This window comes from Arachis ipaensis, chromosome B4 (genome assembly GCF_059453495.1).
Source record: "Arachis ipaensis isolate K30076 ecotype BB chromosome B4, ASM5945349v1, whole genome shotgun sequence".
Classification (NCBI taxonomy): Eukaryota; Viridiplantae; Streptophyta; class Magnoliopsida; order Fabales; family Fabaceae; genus Arachis; species Arachis ipaensis.
The window spans coordinates 17,319,367-17,340,932 of NC_142439.1; the positions used below are offsets into that span (position 1 = coordinate 17,319,367).

Here is a 21,566-nt window from a genome sequence, read left to right on the forward strand (position 1 = left end):
AATTGGCGGGTTTTGTTAGGTGCTAAAGGCCTGAAGTGGAACCCAGTAGGGAATATCTTTGGGATGACTTTGTTTGGATAGCTATCCCAGAATTCAGACTCTATGTGGATAATATTTGTGGTTTTGTTTGTAGATATGTAATTGGTTTGGGCTTTTTGAGTTTTGGTAGTGATTGAGGATGTTTGGGGTGTTTGGTCCATGGGCTTTTCTTTTCCTATTTGTATGACTGTTTTTCAATTGGCTACTTGGGATATCAATTGAGATAAGTCAATTTCTTCATCTGACTCACTGCATATGTCAGCCCATGATTTTTTGTTGAGTTTAGTAAGACCCTGGTCCTGTAAGGCAAGGAGGGTTTCGATTGGGATGGCATAGTCTGCTTTGGATTGTTTGGCTTGGTTATGTTTTGGTTCAATGGATTTTTGGGTGGGTTGTTGGGTAGATAACCCAGATTGTTGGGTGAGTTGTTGGGTAGATGACCCAGATTGTTGAGGTTGTTGGGTAGATGATTTCGTTGGGGTGTTAGACCCAGATCTTCTGATTGGCCCTGGTAGGGCTAGGCGAACGCCTTTGCCTCTTGCTGAGGCTAAGGTTGTCTTTTTAGGCATCGTCTTTTTGCTTATCTCCCTGCAAATATTCACGTGTGAGAAAGTCAGGGAGAGAGTTTGAGTTGCCCTTGATGTACTCAATATCAAAATCAAAGATGCTTAAAATAGCTTGCCACCTGGCAAACACTTGTTTTGATGCAAGATTTTTAACATCATTTTGTAAAACATCTTTGGCCGATTTACAATCAACTCGGACTAAAAATTTTTGATTGAGTAAGTCAGATTGAAATTTTGTGATGCATAAGACAATGGCTAAAATTTCTTTTTTGATAGTGGAATATTTTTGTTGAGTACTATTCCAATGTTTGGATGTAAATGCAATGATACATTCTTTATCATGCAATTTTTGTTTTAGGATACCGCCATATCCTAAATCTGATGCATCTGTTTCTACTATTTTAAATGCATGAGGAACAGGTAAGTAAAGACAAGGAAGATTGCGGACTTTGGTTTTAAGGAACCTGATAATATCAGAATGTTTTTCTGTCCAAGGTGGAGGATTTTTCCTAAGCCTATCATGGAGAGGCTTAATGAGTTTGTTAAGATTTGGGATGAAATCCGAGACATAATTGAGACATCCTAGGAACCTCTGGAGCTGAGGTTTATCAAGGATATAATCTGGAAACTTTTCTGCAAACAAAATTGATCTTTCAATTGGAGTTATAGTGCCTTGGAAGATTATATGACCAAGAAAACAGATTTTTGTTTGGAAGAGAACAATTTTTGACTTAGAGACAGCAAGACCGTTTTTTTGGATGATGTACATAAAAGTTTTAACATGCTTGAAATGTTCATGTAAAGTTTAGGAAAAGATTAAAACATCATCAATGTAAACGATTGCAAAATTTGAATATGGATTGAAAATATCATTCATAATTTTTTGAAATTCAGATGGGGCATTTTTCAGACCAAAAGGCATTACATTCCATTCATATTGTCCAAATGGAACTGTAAATGCTGTTTTGTATCGGTCTGATTCGGTGATTTGGATTTGCCAAAAACCGGATTTCATATCAAATTTTGAAAAAATGTTTGCAGAGTTTAATCTATTAAGCAAATCTTTTTTGTTTGGGATAGGATAACGAATCCATTGTAAGGCTTCATTCAGTGGTTTGTAATTGATGACAAGCCTAGGAGTTCCTCGTTCTATTTCAGCTTGCTTATTAACATAAAAAGCAGAGCAAGACCAAGGACTCTTGCTAGGACGAATTAAGCCTTTATCCAAAAGATCTTTTATTTCCTTTTGACAATGCTGCAAAAGCTGCTCATTCATTTGAATTGGGCGGGCTTTTGTAGGGATTTTTTATTCTTTGAAATTATTTTCATTGGGAAGTTCAACAACGTGTTCTTTCCTATACCAGAAAGCATGAGGCAAATCCGAACAAATAGACTTCTCAATTTGGTTTAAAAGGTTCTTGATTTTGTCTTGAATCTTTGGTTGGGAGAGTTGGGATTCAAGGGTTTTAAAAGAGATTTCTTCTTTCAAAAAACAAATCTGTTTTGTCTTGGATTCAATTAGGTTTAAATATTTTTGTTTTGGTGAATCTAGGAACTCAAAGAAGGTTACCTGTCCTCCCACAAAAGAGGTAAGTCCTGGAAAATCTGCTAGGTAAGGAAACAAAAGGATTATGAAAGGTGTCCCCAAGACTACATCATTTTTGATTATTCTCAGAATTTCTTTTCCCTCGTTGTCGTCAGAAATTTTATTTTCTTGTTCCTTAGAACACTCTGTTTGATCAAGTTCATCACCAGATTCTCCCACTTGCATTAATTGAGAGAGAATAAGTTGATGATTGTCTTGATTTCTCCTGATTTCCTGGATTTCTCTTTTGAGATTGTTGACCTCAGACTGGAGGTCCTGAATAGTTATGGGACGAATAACTTGTTTTTCTAATTTTTTGAAAATAGGTTTGACGTCATATTTATTGCTAAGGACCAAATTTTTGGGTTTTTTCTCCTTTTGTAAAGATCTTTTTAGTTTCAAAAGGAAGTCTTTCTTTTGTTCTGGATTGTCAATAGCCTCAATAGTGTCAAATAAGAGATCTTGGTCTTTGGATAAAACACCAATTTGCTTGACATATGAATCTGATGATTCAATGTCATCGATTTCGATGTTATTGATATCATCCGAAGATTCTCGGTCAGAATCATTTTCTGAACTTTCTAACAACAGATTATTAATCTGTTCCTCAATCAAAGGATTAAGGTTTAGATTATTAATCTTTCCTTTTAACCGGAAGTATTTGCTAATATGTCCAGGTTTCTTACATGTATAGCAAATAATGGGGTTCTTTTGTGGGTAATTTTGGAAATTCTTTTGGAAACTCTTTTCATTTTTAGGTTTTTGAAAACCTTTTCTAGATCTTCTGAAATTCTTTTCAGGGTTAGGTTTAAAAACTTTTCGATTGGATGGTCTTTTGGATTTCTTAGGATGACAAGCAGGAAGACCGAATTGTTCACAGAAAGTTCCCAGATCAATACGATTTTGAATTTTCTCTCGTGCAAGTTGCCTTTGGATTTTGTCATCTTGACAAATCTTTAAAGCAACCTTCTGGATGAAAGAAATCAGTTGACCATAACTTAGCTCGTCATAGGGTATTATGCCATCTGGAGTTAAGCTACGTATTTTGTCCTTTACTTTATCTCCCTGGGATTTTGGGAGTCCAGCAAGAAACTTTTCTTTCCAGAAAGGTTGTTGACTATCTTCTCTGGTATAAACCCTAGCAAGAAAGGTGTCTTTATACCACCGAAACTCAGACAAAATTTTGCATCTGAGATTGGAAAGTAGCTCAGCAGAGCGATCTTTCCAAAGAGATGGATCACCAATGAAGTGGCTTGCTATGGTAAAGATTAGGGTGTTAACAGCATCGGGGATGGGTTCTCCGTCTTCTCCAATGATGGGTTCATTCAGATCGTTGACTTTTATGGCAGAAAAGATTGAGTGTTTCTGGTTATCAGAGAGGTAGTTATCCCACCATCCTTTGAGTTGGCCACTGAAACCAGAAACAATAACATTGGCTATTGCTTCTTCAGAAGTTTCATGGGCAGCTTGATAGGCTGTCCCTACCATAGTCATATGCTGAAGCATACTCATGATGTTATATTCAGTTTTGCCGTCTATGTTCCATTCATAGACATTATTTGCATTGAAGCTGACAAAACCTAGTTCCCTTTCTTCAAGAGCTAGGTCTGGAGCGGAAACACGATTATAACTATATGCAGAGGGTTTGGTTAAACCCTTCCATTTGGTGAGAGAGTTGGTCAGAATAGGGCTGATCTTGAGGGATGATTTGTGAGAATCATCACTCTGTTTGGAGGAGGAGTCGTTGGACTCATGACAAAGGCCATTAACGGCTTTGGATGAGCGCGTTTGAATACGAGAAGTAGACTCACCAGAGTTAGGAGTTTCAGGGACAGCGGAGAAACGATTTAAAAGTTGTTCAATTTTTTGAATAACTTCTGAATCACCGGATTGTTGTTTTAAAATGGAAGTTTTAAGACTTTGCTTTGCTTTACTACTCATTTTAAAAGGTTTAAAAAGGGGTTTTTCAATATTTTTAGAAGTAGAGGCTTCAGAAATATTTTACAAAGAAAAAGTAGATCCCGAAGATGAAAGGTTGTCACCCAGACATTGTAAAAATCTATTGGTGTAATTAGATTGTTCAATAAGATTTTTAATATCTTTTGGGGCGACAGCTTCATCAATATTTTTTGTTTTAAAGGGAGAAGCCATAACAGGGTTATGTCCTTCCGTGTTTGAAATAACAAAAGGTCCTTTTGGAGGAAACTCAGATCTAACTAAATTCCCATCTTTAACTTTCCAAGTTGAAATAACATTTGCTGAAAGCAAGTTTTCTTTGTTTTTGAAAGGATAAACTAGATTGTTTTTGATGGAATAAGCATGAAACCATTCAAAGAAAGGAATATGCATCTTAACTTCTTTTAGAAAACTGTAATATTTTTCTTTGAATGATGCAATTTGAGCAGCTGTATGCGTACGTAAATACCATTCTCTGTGGAGGTCATATTCCTCAGATTCAAGGTTTTTACGTAAGGCTTCCCTATCTATGATAAATTTTGTGCTACTCATTGGGCATTATTCACAGAAGAATATTGAGCACCATGCATAGATGAGTATGTTGGAGATTGAATGGAAGATTCTATCTCAATATCATCATCTGAATGCTTATCATCGGTTTGATAAACTGGTTGAGAAATGTTTGAATTATTTTGTAATCCCGAAATATTGATTTCAGAATGTACGGGTTTTGAAAATTTTGAAAACTGAGATTGAGAAGTCACGGAAAAAGACCTTCTTGCTGAAGCAAAATCATTAGATTTCCCTGCTTCAGATCTGGAGGAAAAAGAGTTTCTTCTGTCGAAGAAAATTTCTACTTTCCCTGATTCATCCTGTTTTATTTCTCGTAAGAGAGGTGCTTGTCTAGGTTTTGTAGGGATAGCTCTGTCAATAGACCATGACTGGGGGAGATCAATTTCATCCCACCTTATGAGCCTCAGAATCATAACGTTGGCCTTTGTCATGTCAGTGACAAACAAAGTAGTTTCACGATCTTGGGATTTAAGAAGGACTCTAGAATTACAAGTGTTCATGACTTTGTATTGAATCCTATAGATTAAAGCGGCTGGAATAGATCCTTCCTTCATGTTAAGACCATGAATTCGGATGCTTAGGGAGAGAGAGTCAAGGATGTTGGTGTCTAACAGGCTGACCATTTTGTTTGGAAAACAGTTGAAATAAACTGGACCATGTCCAAGACTTGTTTCAAATGTTCCGATAAGGGAGTCTTGGAAATCATTGTGTCTAATATCTCTAAGACACATGAGGATGGAAGCATTCAAGTCTTCTCGGACGAGAGGTTTGACTGCAACCTGGACACACCCTATGTGAAGATATCTGTAGTGACGGGCATGTTCTCTGACAGATTATTTGGTTAAGAGATGGAACTCCTCACCGGAATCTGGTCCTAGAGGAATATTATTTTCAGCGGTTTTGATGATATAATCTGATTTTCTTTTGTTGTCATCAGGGACATAAAGCTCATCTTGGGGGATTTTGGGTATCTCCCAATTGTCGATGGCTTGATTGATATCTTCGAAGCAAACTTCTTCTTCAAAGATATTGTGTTTGGGAGAAAGTTCGTCAGGTCTAGCTACTTTCTCAGTAAGGGGATTGGAGGAAGAATGGATTGGAGAGGTGGAGGAGGAAGATGGAAAAGAAAAAGAAAGGCGTCTAGAAAGAGAGCGGAAGAGTTTAGACATATTTCCATAAAATCTGATATCATTGCCCTCCTTTGGTTCAGAAGGAATATAAATATTATCACTAAACTATCACTCAAATTTTTGGATCTGGGGTTTTAACTCTTTTTTTTTCTCAATCTCTAAATCCATAGTCACCAGGAGTTCTTACGTTTGGATCTTATCACTTTCAAGAACATCGTCAAATTACCCTTACTGCCCATCAACAAGGGTCTTACTGCTACAGTTCCCTTATGTGATAAAAGTAAACAGCCTGTACTTCCAGATTTAAAGAGTGGTTGTTTTGATATATACCAAAAAAAAAAAGAACATGAACAGTAAATATAATTTCCAGATCCATGAACCTCAGAGATAGCTTAATGATAATATTAACATTCCTACTTCCCCATCAGGCTCTGATACCAGATGTCCCGGATGACAACAAAAGAAAATCAAATTATATCATCAAAACTGCTGAAAATAATATTCCTCTAGGACCAGATTCCAGTGAGGAGTTCCATCTCTTAACCAAACAATCTGTCAGAGAACATGCCCGTCACTACAGATATCTTCACATAGGGTGTGTCCAGGTTGCAGTCAAACCTCTCATCCGAGAAGGCTTGAATGCTTCCATCCTCATGTGTCTTAGAGATATTAGACACAATGATTTCCAAGACTCCCTTATCGGAACAGTTGAAACAAGTCTTGGACATGGTCCAGTTTATTTCAACTGTTTTCCAAACAAAACGGTCAGCCTGTTAGACACCAACATCCTTGACTCTCTCTCCCTAAACTTCCGAATTCATGGTCTTAACATGAAGGAAGGATCCATTCCAGCCGCTTTAATCTACAGGATTCAATACAAAGTCATGAACACTTGTAATTCTAGAGTCCTTCTTAAATCCCAAGATCGTCAAACTACTTTGTTTGTCACTGACATGACAAAGGCTAACGTTATGATTCCGAGGCTCATAAGGTGGGATGAAATTGATCTCCCCCAGTCATGGTCTATTGACAGAGCTATCCCTACACAACCTAGACAAGCACCTCTCTTACGAGAAATAAAATAGAATGAATCAGGGAAAGTAGAAATTTTCTTCGACAGAAGAAACTCTTTTTCCTCCAGATCTGAAGCAGGGACATCTAATGATTTTGCTTCAGCAAGAAGGTCTTTTTTCGTGACTTCTCAATCTCAGTTTTCAAAATTTTCAAAACCTGTACATTCTGAAATCAATATTTCGGGATTACAAAATAATTCAAACATTTCTCAACCAGTTTATCAAACCGATGATAAGCATTCAGATGATGATATCGAGATAGAATCTTCCATTCAATCTCCAACATACTCATTTATGCATGGTGCTCAATATTCTTCTGTGAAAAATGCCCAATGAGTAGCACAAAATTTATCATAGATAGGGAAGCCTTACGTAAAAACCTTGAATCTGAGGAATATGACCTCCACAGAGAATGGTATTTACGTACGCATACAGCTGCTCAAATTGCATCATTCAAAGAAAAATATTACAGTTTTCTAAAAGAAGTTAAGATGCATATTCCTTTCTTTGAATGGTTTCATGCTTATTCCATCAAAAACAATCTAGTTTATCCTTTCAAAAACAAAGAAAACTTGCTTTCAGCAAATGTTATTTCAACTTGGAAAGTTAAAGATGGGAATTTAGTTAGATTTGAGTTTCCTCCAAAAGGACCTTTTGTTATTTCAAACACGGAAGGACATAACCCTGTTATGGCTTCTCCTTTTAAAAAAAATATTGATGAAGCTGTCGCCCCAAAAGATATTAAAAATCTTATTGAACAATCTAATTACACCAATAGATTTTTACAATGTCTAGGTGACAACCTTTCATCTTCGGGATCTACTTTTTCTTTGAAAAATGTTTCTGAAGCCTCTACTTCTAAAAATATTGAAAAACCCCTTTTTAAACCTTTTAAAATGAGTAGTAAAGCAAAGCAAAGTCTTAAAACTTCCATTTTAAAACAACAATCCGGTGATTCAGAAGTTATTCAAAAAATTGACCAACTTTTAAACCGTTTCTCTACTGTCCCTGAAACTCCTAACTCTGGTGAGTCTACTTCTCGTATTCAAATGCGCTCATCCAAAGCCGTTAATGCCCTTTGTCATGAGTCCAACAACTCCTCCTCCGAACAGAGTGATGATTCTCACAAATCATCCCTCAAGATCAGCCCTATTCTGACCAACTCTCTCACCAAATGGAAGGGTTTAACCAAACCCTTTGCATATAGTTATAATCGTGTTTCCGCTCCGGACCTAGCTCTTGAAGAAAGGGAACTAGGTTTTGTCAGCTTCAATGCAAATAATGTCTATGAATGGAACATAGACGGCAAAACTGAATATAACATCTTGAGTATGCTTCAGCATATGACTATGGTAGGGACAGCCTATCAAGCTGCCCATGAAACTTCTGAAGAAGCAATAGCCAATGTTATTGTTTCCGGTTTCAGTGGAAAACTCAAAGGATGGTGGGATAACTACTTCTCTGATAACCAGAAACGCTCAATCTTTTCTGCCATAAAAGTCAACGATCAGAATGAACCCATCATTGGAGAAGACGAAGAACCCATCCCCGATGCTGTTAACACCCTAATCTTTACCATAGCAAGCCACTTCATTGGTGATCTATCTCTTTGGAAAGATCGCTCTGCTGAGCTACTTTCCAATCTCAGATGCAAAACTTTGTCTGAGTTTCGGTGGTATAAAGACACCTTTCTTACTAGGGTTTATACCAGAGAAGATAGTCAACAACCTTTCTGGAAAGAAAAGTTCATTGCTGGACTCCCAAAATCCCTGGGAGATAAAGTAAGGGACAAAATACGTAGCTTAACTCCAGATGGCATAATACCCTATGACGAGCTAAGTTATGGTCAACTGATTTCTTTCATCCAGAAGGTTGCTTTAAAGATTTGTCAAGATGACAAAATCCAAAGGCAACTTGCATGAGAGAAAACCCAAAATCGTATTGATCTGGGAACTTTCTGTGAACAATTCGGTCTTCCTGCTTGTCATCCTAAGAAATCCAAAAGACCATCCAATCGAAAAGTTTTTAAACCTAACCCTGAAAAGAATTTCAGAAGATCTAGAAAAGGTTTTTAAAAACCTAAAAATGAAAAGAGTTTCCAAAAGAATTTCCAAAATTACCCACAAAAGAACCCCATTATTTGCTATACATGTAAGAAACCTGGACATATTAGCAAATACTGCCGGTTAAAAGGAAAGATTAATAATCTAAACCTTGATCCTTTGATTGAGGAACAGATTAATAATCTGTTGTTAGAAAGTTTAGAAAATGATTCTGACCGAGAATCTTCGGATGATATCAATAACATCGAAATCGATGACATTGAATCATCAGATTCATATGTCAAGCAAATTGGTGTTTTATCCAAAGACCAAGATCTCTTATTTGATGCTATTGAGGCTATTGACAATCCAGAACAAAAGAAAGACTTCCTTTTGAAACTAAAAAGATCTTTACAAAAGGAGAAAAAACCCAAAAATTTGGTCCTTAGCAATAAATATGACGTCAAACCTATTTTCAAAAAATTAGAAAAACAAGTTATTCGTCCCATAACTATTCAGAACCTCCAGTCTGAGGTCAATAATCTCAAAAGAGAAATCCAGGAAATCAGGAGAAATCAAGACAATCATCAACTTATTCTCTCTCAATTAATGCAAGTGGGAGAATCTGGTGATGAACTTGATCAAACAGAGTGTTCTAAGGAACAAGAAAATAAAATTTCTGACGACAACGAGGGAAAAGAAATTCTGAGAATAATCAATGTATTCTCTTTTATGAAACATCGTGTTCATATCCGAATTGTCGTTAAAGATTTTGTTTTCGACACCATTGCACTCTTTGACTCGGGTGCAGATTCAAACTGTATTAAGGAAGGTCTGATCCCCACAAAATATTTCGAAAAGTCTACTGAACGCCTTAGCTCAATAACGGGCGAAAGACTAAGTATCAATTTCAAACTAACAGGTGTTTTTGTTGAAAAGGGTAATCTCAGAATTCCCACCGAATTTATTATTGCAAAAGATATCAAAAATGATGTAGTCTTGGGGACACCTTTCATAATCCTTTTGTTTCCTTACCTAGCAGATTTTCCAGGACTTACCTCTTTTGTGGGAGGACAGGTAACCTTCTTTGAGTTCCTAGATTCACCAAAACAAAAATATTTAAACCTAATTGAATCCAAGACAAAACAGATTTGTTTTTTGAAAGAAGAAATCTCTTTTAAAACCCTTGAATCCCAACTCTCCCAACCAAAGATTCAAGACAAAATCAAGAACCTTTTAAATCAAATTGAGAAGTCTATTTGTTCGGATTTGCCTCATGCTTTCTAGAATAGGAAAGAACATGTTGTTGATCTTCCCTATGAAAAAAATTTCAAAGAATCAAAAATCCCTACAAAAGCCCGCCCAATTCAAATGAATGAGCAGCTTTTGTAGCATTGTCAAAAGGAAATAAAAGATCTTTTGGATAAAGGCTTAATTCGTCCTAGCAAGAGTCCTTGGTCTTGCTCTGCTTTTTATGTTAATAAGCAAGCTAAAATAGAATGAGGAACTCCTAGGCTTGTCATCAATTACAAACCACTGAATGAAGCCTTACAATGGATTCGTTATCCTATCCCAAACAAAAAAGATGTGCTTAATAGATTAAACTCTGCAAACATTTTTTCAAATTTTGATATGAAATCCGATTTTTGGCAAATCCAAATCACCGAATCAGACCGATACAAAACAGCATTTACAGTTCCATTTGGACAATATGAATGGAATGTAATGCCTTTTGGTCTGAAAAATGCCTCATCTGAATTTCAAAAAATTATGAATGATATTTTCAATCCATATTCAAATTTTGCAATCGTTTACATTGATGATGTTTTAATCTTTTTCCAAACTTTACATGAACATTTCAAGCATGTTAAAACTTTTATGTACATCATCCAAAAAACGGTATTGCTGTCTCTAAGTCAAAAATTGTTCTCTTCCAAACAAAAATCCGTTTTCTTGGTCATATAATCTTCCAAGGCACTATAACTCCAATTGAAAGATTAATTTTGTTTGCAAAAAAATTTTCAGATTATATCCTTGATAAACCTCAGCTCCAGAGGTTCCTAGGATGTCGCAATTATGTCTCGGATTTCATCCCAAATCTTAATAAACTCATTAAGCCTCTCCATGATAGGCTTAGGAAAAATCCTCCACCTTGGACAGAAAAACATTCTGATATTATCAGGTTCCTTAAAACCAAAGTCCGCAATCTTCCTTGTCTTTACTTACGTGTTCCTCATGCATTTAAAATAGTAGAAACAGATGCATCAGATTTAGGATATGGCGGTATCCTAAAACAAAAATTGCATGATAAAGAATGTATCATTGCATTTACATCCAAACATTGGAATAGTACTCAACAAAAATATTTCACTATCAAAAAAGAAATTTTAGCCATTGTCTTATGCATCACAAAATTTCAATCTGACTTACTCAATCAAAAATTTTTAGTCCGAGTTGATTGTAAATCGGCCAAAGCTGTTTTACAAAATGATGTTAAAAATCTTGCATCAAAACAAGTGTTTGCCAGGTGGCAAGCTATTTTAAGCATCTTTGATTTTGATATTGAGTACATTAAGGGCAACTCAAACTCTCTCCCTGACTTTCTCACACGTGAATATTTGCAGGGAGATAAGCAAAAAGACGATGCCTAAAAAGCTAACCTTAGCCTCAGCAAGAGGCAAAGGCGTTCGCCTAGCCCTACCAGGGCCAATCAGAAGATCTGGGTCTAACACCCCAACAGAATCATCTACCCAACAACCTCAACAATCTGGGTCATCTACCCAACAACTCACCCAACAATCTGGGTCATCTACCCAACAACCCACCCAAAAATCCATTGAACCAAAACACAACCAAGCCAAACAATCCAAAGCAGACTATGCCATCCCAATCGAAACCCTCCTTGCCTTATAGGACCAGGGTCTTACTAAACTCAACAAAAAATTATGGGCTGACATATGCAGTGAGTCAGATGAAGAAATTGACTTATCTCAATTGATATCCCAAGTAGCCAATCGAAAAACAGTCATACAAATAGGAAAAGAAAAGCCCATGGACCAAACACCCTAAACATCCTCAATCACTACCAAAACTTAAAAAGCCCAAACCAATTACATATCTACAAACAAAACCACAAATATTATCCACATAGAGCCTGAATTCTGGGATAGCTCTCCAAACAAAGTCATCCCAAAGATTTTTCCTACTGGGTTCCACTTCAGGCCTTTAGCACCTAACAAAACCCACCAATTTTACGAATTCATCTTAATAGATACTGACTCAGTATCTATTAAACATTACAAGGATAAAACCAATCCTGAATTTATAACCCATTCAACTATCCAAATTCTCAGAATTTTGTCCCCAAAGCAATTTGGGAACAACCTAAACAAAATTCAAAAATTTTCTCAAAATTATGACCCAATAGGTTTTAATTATTGGGATTACATGGAAGCCTGGACTAAAGTATTTTGGTTCTAAAATACTCAATTCAGACATTCATGGTTAATTTACTTTAAAAGAAAAACCAATTATGTTTTTCCAAATTGGTTCTACCAATGGTGGGACTTCTTTGGACCAATCCAAGAAATTTTACCTTCACCAACAGATGAAGGGTATAAACTTTTTCAATCAAAGTTTAACAGTCAGGAAACATGTGTTCCTGTAATGTTAAAATTTTTCTCAACATTTTCATTGGCATGGGTATTCTCATGGCAATACAGATATGCAAAACCAAACCACCCCAAATCATTTCCAATCCTACAAAGGCATGGTTATGTCAAATGGTGGTCTCAATTTGATGCCTCAATGGCCTACCCAGAGAAGGTCAGAGAATGGTTCAAATCCAATCCTGAAAGTCAAAAGATTTCAGACCCAGAAACTGCTTTGTTCCTCAATCAAAAAGCCCAAATTGCTGCAGCCCTCGCAGGAGCTCAATCGAAAGAAACCCTAGCAAAAAATCTTCAGCAAATCATGCAGATGATTGAAGAAGACAGAAAACACAAAGATGATCCCACTTCCTCGGCAGAATCCTCAAGCGGTTATAACCAGAATGAAGATGACTGCTTTGGAATTGACCTAGGAGAAGATTAGTCTTTAATCTTCGAATTTCATGTAATCACAAAAACATTGTTAACTTGTACTGTAGAAATAGTGCCGGTCATGTTCACCAGTACTGTAGAAATAGTAGAATCTTCAGTTATATAAGGAAGCCTTGTATTCATTGGGAGGCATCCTTCAATTTTGAGAGAGAATAGAGAGAGAAGTTAGAGAGAGAGACTCTGAGAGTTCCCTTGTAAGCTCTCCAACTCTTCTTCTTCCCTCTTCTTTTATTTCAATCATTCAATAAAACTTTCAATCAGTTTTTCATTTTCGTGTTTTCATATTTACATTTCTGCAGTTGCATATGTGTGCAGACTACCGCCACATCTAACTTCATACTAACAATCATATGCGTGCGGACTACCGCCGCATCTAACTTCATATTTACTTTCTTGCTCTTGCATCTATCATACTGCATTCTTACTGACTTTATTTTCTCTCCTTCTTCCCCTTTCCCTCCTTGATCCACTTCGGGACATCTTTATATATATATATATATATATAAAGACGAAGAAGATGTCGTACTGTAGCAACAGCCACGGTGGTGATAGAGGTGAGGTTAGGGCATCAGATATACTGGTGAAGCACCAAGGTTCCTCACTACTTTCCTTTTTGTGAAGCTGATTCTGATTCGGAGCCCTCTCAGTGACACATCTCTTCTCACTCTCTCTGGAATTCCGGCGAAGATAGAGTTCGATGGAAGAGGAAGAAGTCTCCGGTGGTGCCGGCGGAGCAAAAGGAGAAGCATAAGCAGCATTTGAACCAGACGAAGAAGATGTCGTACTGCAGCAGCAGCCACGGTGGTGATGAAGGTGAGGTTAGGTATCACAAAAAATATCTATTTACTTAGTAGAGGAAGTGAAAAAGTATTGTTAACATTTCCTATTATGTTTAGATCTTGCTTGAGCAGTTAGATATCATTATGAATTGTCATTGTTCACTCTGCAATTTCTTATTTGTTAGCAACTTATCATGATAAATAGGTCACTCCCAATTTGTTTTGCAGAATACTTCAAATAGTGCTAGAGGATGGGAACCATCTTGATAAATTTGGTTGTTAAAGGTGTGTTTTCATTTACACTGGTATGTGATCAATTGAGATTTGTGTTGGAACTATTCCAAAATTCCAAAGGGCATTGTGTTTGAATTTGGATGGCTTCATTTGTTAGTTTGTTACCTTTTGGATTGATGCTTTTTTTTCCCTTCTGGTTGTGAGTTAATTGTGTGTTTTGAGAATCAATTTTATGCTTATTAATTATTGAGATGAAATACTGGTTTATGAATTCAGGGAGTCAAGAAGAGGATATAGCAACTAAAGCTGGTGGATATAACAGAGTAGTAGAAGAGAATAGGAAATTATTTAACATGGTTCAAGATCTGAAAGGTTGAATTTTTAATTACTTATTTAATTAATGGCCACTTTCTCTTTATATATTATTGAGCAAAGTTAATTTTGTCAAACTTTTCAAATCCAAATCATAGGTAATATTCGAGTTTACTGCAGAATCAGACCCACATTCCAGGCTGAATCCAAGAATATTATTGATTTCATTGGGGAGGATGGTTCTGTATTCATTTTAGATCCATCCAAAACATTGAAAGATGGAAGGAAACTTTTTCAGTTCAATCGGGTTTTTGGTGCAAAGGCTGGCTAAGGTAGAGTTCCACATGCTGATTACAGAAATTTTCCCTCCCCTTCCCTCTCTTTTACATCATTTTATTGAAATTTATTTTAACTTTGTACACAGATGAGGTTTTTAAGGACACAGAGCCGTTAATTAGATCCGTGATGGATGGATATAATGTTTGTATTTTTGCATATGGTCAAACTAGATCTGGGAAGACATACACCATGGTAAGATAAAAGAAGTATGATACACATTGAATTCGTTCTTCCATATATTAATTAATGCGGACACAGACCAATGAAATAACAAGCAATGTCTGCTTACTATATATGCAAACTTAAACCAATTATATATCCATCTAATATTTTTTGTTTCTTCTTTATTTTGGCAGAGTGGTCCATCAGGTGGAACCTCTAAGGATATGGGGATCAATTATCTCGCTCTTAACGATTTGTCTTGAATGTCTAATGACAGGAAAGACATTATGACATATGATATTTATGTTCAAATGGTCGAGATTTATAATGAACAAGTTAGAGACCTACTTGCTGAGGACAAAACAGATAATAAATTAGAGATTAGGAGCTGCAATGATGATGGATTGAGTCTTCCTGATGCTACATTGCGTCCAGTGACATCTACAAGTGATGTTTTGACCCTCATGAAACTCGGTGAGGTCAACCGTACTGTCAGTTCCACTGCACTGAACAATAAGAGTAGTCATTCCCACAGGTAATTTTTAAAATTTGTTCAGACCTTATAACTTGAATTTAAATATTTAATGCAGACACTGATAATAAAGGCTATTTAATTCAGTGTACTCACCGTGCATGTTCACGGAAAAGATACATCCGGTAACACCATTCGCAGTTGTCTGCATTTGATAGACCTTGCTGGAAGTGAATGAGTAGATAAGAAGTCACAGGGGAAAGACTAAAGGAAGCACAATTCATTAACAAGTCTCTTTCTTGTTTGGGAGATGTGATCACAGCACTAACTCAAAAGAATTCTCACATTCCATATACAAATAGCAAACTCAGACTTCTTCTGCAGGACTCCTTAGGTACAGACTATTGAATTTTATCTTGAATTCTATTGCACAAGATTCTGTCTTGAATTCTTTTATCTTATAGAGCCTCTGTCTCTCTCTCACGTTTCCTTTAGTAATAAAAGTTATCTTATGTTTGGTATAGTAGGATAAAAATTCACTTATGTTGATCTATTTTAAAGAGGTTGGTAAAGTGATCAAGTAAGACTTTAATCACCCTTGAAATAAGATAGTAGGGCTCACAAATAATAAAACTTACAAATTCGAAGGTGATTAGAAATTTACTTTTCCAGTTTTCCAAACCTCCACATTTTAGATGATCTTTTTTCCCTTTCGTGACCAGAACTGTTTGACTTTTTTGGTGAACTGTTTCACTTATAAATTCTAATTTAGGATACAAAAAGATTGGAGCAACTTTACTCTGACCCAAGGTTAGTTTATGATTGCATTCTTATGGATGTTGAAATGGGTATTGGCTGTCGTTGCTGATATTAAAGGAAGCATTGCTATTTTATGTTCAGATAATTTTAAAGGTTAGCCTTCTTTTAAACCAGGTTCTCCTTAATGATTTTCTATCACATCCTTTGATGGAGTTTGTTTTTTTTAATTCCTAATTCTTATACCATTATTATAACTATATATTTTCTTTAGACTAAATTATAATTTTAGTTCTCATAAGATTCAATTTATTTATAAAATTATTTTTGGAAAAATGGATATTTTAAGTTTTCAAATGTCATCTTAATTTGATAGAAGTTTTAAATTTCATTTTGTACTTGAAGATAATTGATATATTTAATATTTAATTTTCTTCTTTTTTTTTTTGTTTGTGGGTTAATTAGAAACTTTATTCTACAGTACATATAAACAATTATTATCTACATAAAATATACTTTTTTATGTTATAAAAGTTATTCATTCGCTGATATAAGAAAAAAAAGGAAAGATTAGTTTAAAAAATTGTTAGGAAGATTTTATTATTAAAAAGAATTTTTAATGATAAAATTATTAACAATAATTAACTTTTCTTTTAACAAGTATCATATTTAAGAGGAAGAACCATATTTTTTTTATAAAAAAAATAAATACATTCTTAATTATTTTTTTACTTATTTTTGTTAATTTGTATGTTAATCTCTTTTATATTACGTAAAATTTTTGTTGATTAATTATTTCTTTAATTTTTTATTTTTTCTGTGATTTTCCATCATTTTTTCTCTAATTATCAATAGAAAATAAAAATGGATAAAATAATGAAAATTAGTTAAACTTTGGGCAGATAAAATTTATTGATATCAAAAACTCTGAAATGAATAAAAAAATTATATTATGATATATTTTTCTCAATATTTAGTTATTTTTAGCTATCATAAATATTAAAAAATTTTGTGATTAATAATTGTGAAATTAATTGTATTGTCTAATGATTAATTTCTGATAACCGTTCTTTTAGTGTCATTTATTTTAAAGAAATTATCTACATTATTTTAATTATAATCTTATATCTTCTATTATTATTTTTACATCTTTAACATTACCAAGGAAACATTAAAAAACCAAATGTCACTCTCTCTTCTCCTACCCCCCTCCCTACCCCCACACACACGCAATAAAAAAATAAAGGTCACAAACAAGACACACACGCAATTAAAAAAAGAAGGTCACAAAGAAGACCTAACGCAGTGACCGTCCATCCTCTCTCTCTGAGGTCTCAGCTCACTCAACCCAGAAAGACACCGCCCAACTTTTTGTAGGGTTAAACCCCAAATCATCCTACAAGATACAAACTTGTCGTCATCTCCAGTGGTCCCGGCGTCTCTATTTTGTTCAACAGATAAATTTTCTGACAATCGAATAACAAGTTAAGGTTTTGCCCTAACTGTTGCAGTTCCAACATAATCTTCTCTTCATTCTTTTTTCTTTTGCTTTTTTTTTTTCACTTTTCGTAGCTTTTCTTTTGGTCATTTCATCAACTAAAGTTTTGTCTTCTGAAAATATTCAGTTAATACCTTTATGTGAATAGGCTGAGTTCAAGTATCCTTTCTGATTATTTTTTTTACTAATACTAAAATTTTTGTTGCTCTCGCATGTTGCTGAGTCTTAATTTGAACCAATATAAGAGATTGTCATATATTTTGGCATGCATGTATCATTCAAGGAAACGTTTTTCCCCGATTTAAAAAGAAAGAAAGAAATTTTTGATTTCCAAAACAAGGGATCTCTGATACTTGGATATGTCCAACATCTGATTCTTATTAAGTTCTTTTTTTATGCTTTTTGTTAGCAGGTTGTGACACGTGGGTAGTTGCTACTTTTGTTAATCATCTTGATTAGGAAGCTACATTTAAGGTAACATACTAAAATGTATACTAAAATGTAAGTTATTAACATGAGAGAAGTTCAAAGGATAATAACAGAAAGCTATTTTTTATTAATTTCTTTTTAGCAAGTTAATTAATTCAGTTTCACTGAGGTTGTATTGGCCGTGTGACATTCGGTAATTTTGGTATTACTATATTGTATCCAATAAAAAAAATTAAGCAGATAATTTAAAACACTTTTAAGAGTAAAAAAAAGAAAATCATATTTATAGTTTTTGAATATTCATTCTGGTCTTTTATATTTTAATATTGATCTAATTTTTGTATATTTTCTTTTTTTCATATTGTTTGTAATGCATATTCTAATTAACAAATTCATAATTCATGATTGTTTGTTTAAATTATTATTAGTAGTAGTGGTTAACTTTCTGAAACTTCTCAACATTATAATTAGTATTAGTAGAAATTTAATTTACTAGAATAAATAACGATATTTTTGTTCATTTATTTCTTTTTTTGTTTATCAATGGTTGCTGTTCCTTCTTTATGTTTGTTGTTTATGTTTCTGGATTCAATTTTATTACCTGTTTTTCTTGAATTTGTTGAAATATCCTATTAGGGTTTACTTTATTATAATGCTTTCTTTTGCAGTAAGAGACAAGATCTTTTCTTTGTTCTTGAATCTTTATACCAAGTCTCTCTATCTGATAAGTCTGAATGGCGATGGATGCCAATAGAGAAGATCCAAACAGGTATGGTGCTGAGCATTAGAGAAGATGTTTTCTTTGCTGCATTTTCAATTTCATTGAAGTCTCATTTACTTTTCCATTCAATATATTTCAGATTAACTTTTGAAAATTTTAATGTCAATTAAATATCGATGTTATGCCATCTATAGTTTTTTTTTTTAAATTCTTTCTCAGATATTTTTCATGTTGTAATTTAATTTTATTGGCTTCTCATTTATATGTAGGCCAGATTTCAGAAGTTGTCGTAATTTGTAAAATATGTTGTATAGTAGTTTTCCAAAGTGGTTTCTTCGGTATTTTTTATTAATATGCTTTTAATTTGTTACTTTTTTTTGTATACTTAGTTAGTTGGTTTCTTGGTTAAAAGTCTCAGTCTTATATTCTAATCGTACCATTATGTGCTAATAGGAGGTTTTTAGCAACCCAGCAATATTTGCCCAACGGAAAAGAATTGATTTTTAGATTTCGCCTTTTCAGTAAGCAGGTAATGAAATATATTATGGAATATTATATCATGCATGTTAACCGATTAAAGAGGTGGGTTAAATCTTTAACTTCGAATGGTTTGTTTTTAATTTATATTCAGTTAGTGGTCTTTTCTACTTTCCTCCTCTTGATAGTTTCTTTTCCCTGTTAGATGAGTTTGATTAGCTAATTCTGAGTTCCTGATCATTCTAATCTCAAATAGGTGTAGACTACAATAACTCTAAAAAGATTAGTTTTGATAAATTATCAATGTCCATTCAAAATAAGTAATATAATCTTTACTAATCATACATATATTGATACTGACTTTAAAAATTCAGCATTTATTAATATGTGATAAGATGATTCGAAGTTCATGTACATGATTTGGTTTCAGAATCCATCAAGATAACAGCAATTTCTTTTTCATTGTTTCTTTCAAAACTTTAGTATTTTTTCTTGGACATTCAAAAAGACTTCATATGTGTTAGTTACTTAGTTACCTATTTTTGTGATGCTCATTATAATGTCAGTTTATTTACGTGATTATTGTTCTCTTGTGTTGCTCAGTTAGTAATAATTGTAGATTTAAAATACCTCTCTTTGCTAAATAATTAGGTAAAATTATGTGAAGCATTTTTAGCATATTTTGTTACATATGAATTAACTTTGGGAAGAAATTTGAATATAGGGTGAGAGAGTTCTTCCCTCAACTTTTGTTTCAACTCATGGCGAAGGATTAGGGTCAGTGTTCTATGTCATTGACGAGCTAGATAATTGTTTAGTGCTGGAGGTGATAAGAAAGAATGATCAGTTGCTCATAACTGACTACTTATTTGAACAGATTAGAACTTTCTATTTTATCCATAGAGGGGCATCTGTTCAATTTAGGTATGTTGGTTTTGGAATTTTTTTTATTTCATTGTGGAATCACGACAACCAACCCATCCAAGTTCACCTTGATTCTGACTGCTATGTGCCTGAGCTAATGGACCCAGAGACACTCGATAATGTATCAAGAGTGTTCCACATAAAGTATACCAGGATTGATGAGGACTCATCAGCTGATGTGATGGTTCTATCTAGGTCTGAACCATCTGATGATCAGTTTTCATCAGATGGTGATGAAAACAATGATCAAGATAGGACACTGGTAGGGGATAATCCGCATAATCCGATAAATTTGTCTAGTGGAAGCAGTTTATCATTGGAGATCAACGAACAAAGTAACGCGATAAACGAATTGTATGATCATAGGTAATGCTAAATGTAGCTTTTTTTTCTTGTGTTTTGGATTTTAATATCATTGGATAGCTTGCTATTTTTTAGTGTGGTGACTAACATATTCATATTATCCTGAATTAGATACACTCCAGAGGTTTATTATGAAAAGATCATCACAGCTTCGGATCTGGGTCAATCTAGATTGGTAACTTGATCTCAAAAGAGTGATTTCTTTTATTTTTTTTTCTTGCAAGCTTATTGAATATTCTTCCTAAATCTGTTATTCATTGTGTATAAAAATATTATGTTTATCTTAACTATGAATTATTTGTTGCAGTATTTGGCTTCGAAATTTGCTGCGTATCTTAAACTATCTGGAGATGGTTCGATTTGGACGATCACTGGTCCAGATTCCAATGTAGAGAAGAATGTGTTCTTTTTCCACTTACTGAAAAGTGGAGGAAGAGGTGGAGAATGGAAGTTTGGGGTCGGGTGGAATGAATGTTGTAGAGTATACAATTTAAAGGAGAGGGATATCATTACCTTGAAACTCGGCTCGATAGCTAACCGCCAGATAGAGTTGTCGATTCAGCGATGTTAGGCCTCCTATGTATAACTCTATTTGATAGATATTTTGAATTATATGTTAAGTTATTTTGGACATATTTTATTTTTTGATTAATGAACAAATTTATATATGTTGTAAATATTTTGTTTTGGTATCAATAGGTATCTTGACGTTATGTGTTTTTAAGATTATACGTAATAGTAAACTACATCTCTGTTGGATTTCTTTTTCCTGTTTTTTTAGTGTCTAACAATTGTTATTATATTTTATTATCTTTTATTATCTTAGAAAACATGTTATACCATTTATTGACATATTGAATAATTTGTGTATTCTATTGTTTTATTTTAGTGATAATTTTGTAATTATCCAAATTTAATACAACATATCTATTTTTATAGAATACATTTTAGTTATATTCTTAGTATTTTTCTTTTAAAAAGGTTTTTTTTTTTGGTTTGATGGATTAGACAACTCCTAATCCTAGGCATTACTCAT

At 34.2% G+C, this 21,566-nt stretch overlaps 2 protein-coding genes across 2 annotated transcripts; both read left to right on the plus strand.

Annotated features, from left to right (window-relative positions):
- The first annotated feature begins 15,153 nt into the window (after positions 1–15,153).
- LOC148566793 (kinesin-like protein KIN-14L) lies at positions 15,154–15,600 on the plus strand. The gene is made up of 2 exons (XM_088484432.1): positions 15,154–15,425; positions 15,510–15,600. Exons 1-2 carry the CDS (start codon positions 15,154–15,156, stop codon positions 15,598–15,600), a joined length of 363 nt encoding a protein of 120 aa, XP_088340558.1.
- Positions 15,601–18,779: 3,179 nt separating this feature from the next.
- On the plus strand, positions 18,780–21,101 carry LOC148566794 (uncharacterized). The gene is made up of 5 exons (XM_088484433.1): positions 18,780–18,814; positions 19,220–19,295; positions 19,968–20,533; positions 20,642–20,705; positions 20,838–21,101. Exons 1-5 carry the CDS (start codon positions 18,780–18,782, stop codon positions 21,099–21,101), a joined length of 1,005 nt encoding a protein of 334 aa, XP_088340559.1.
- Positions 21,102–21,566: the final 465 nt, after the last annotated feature.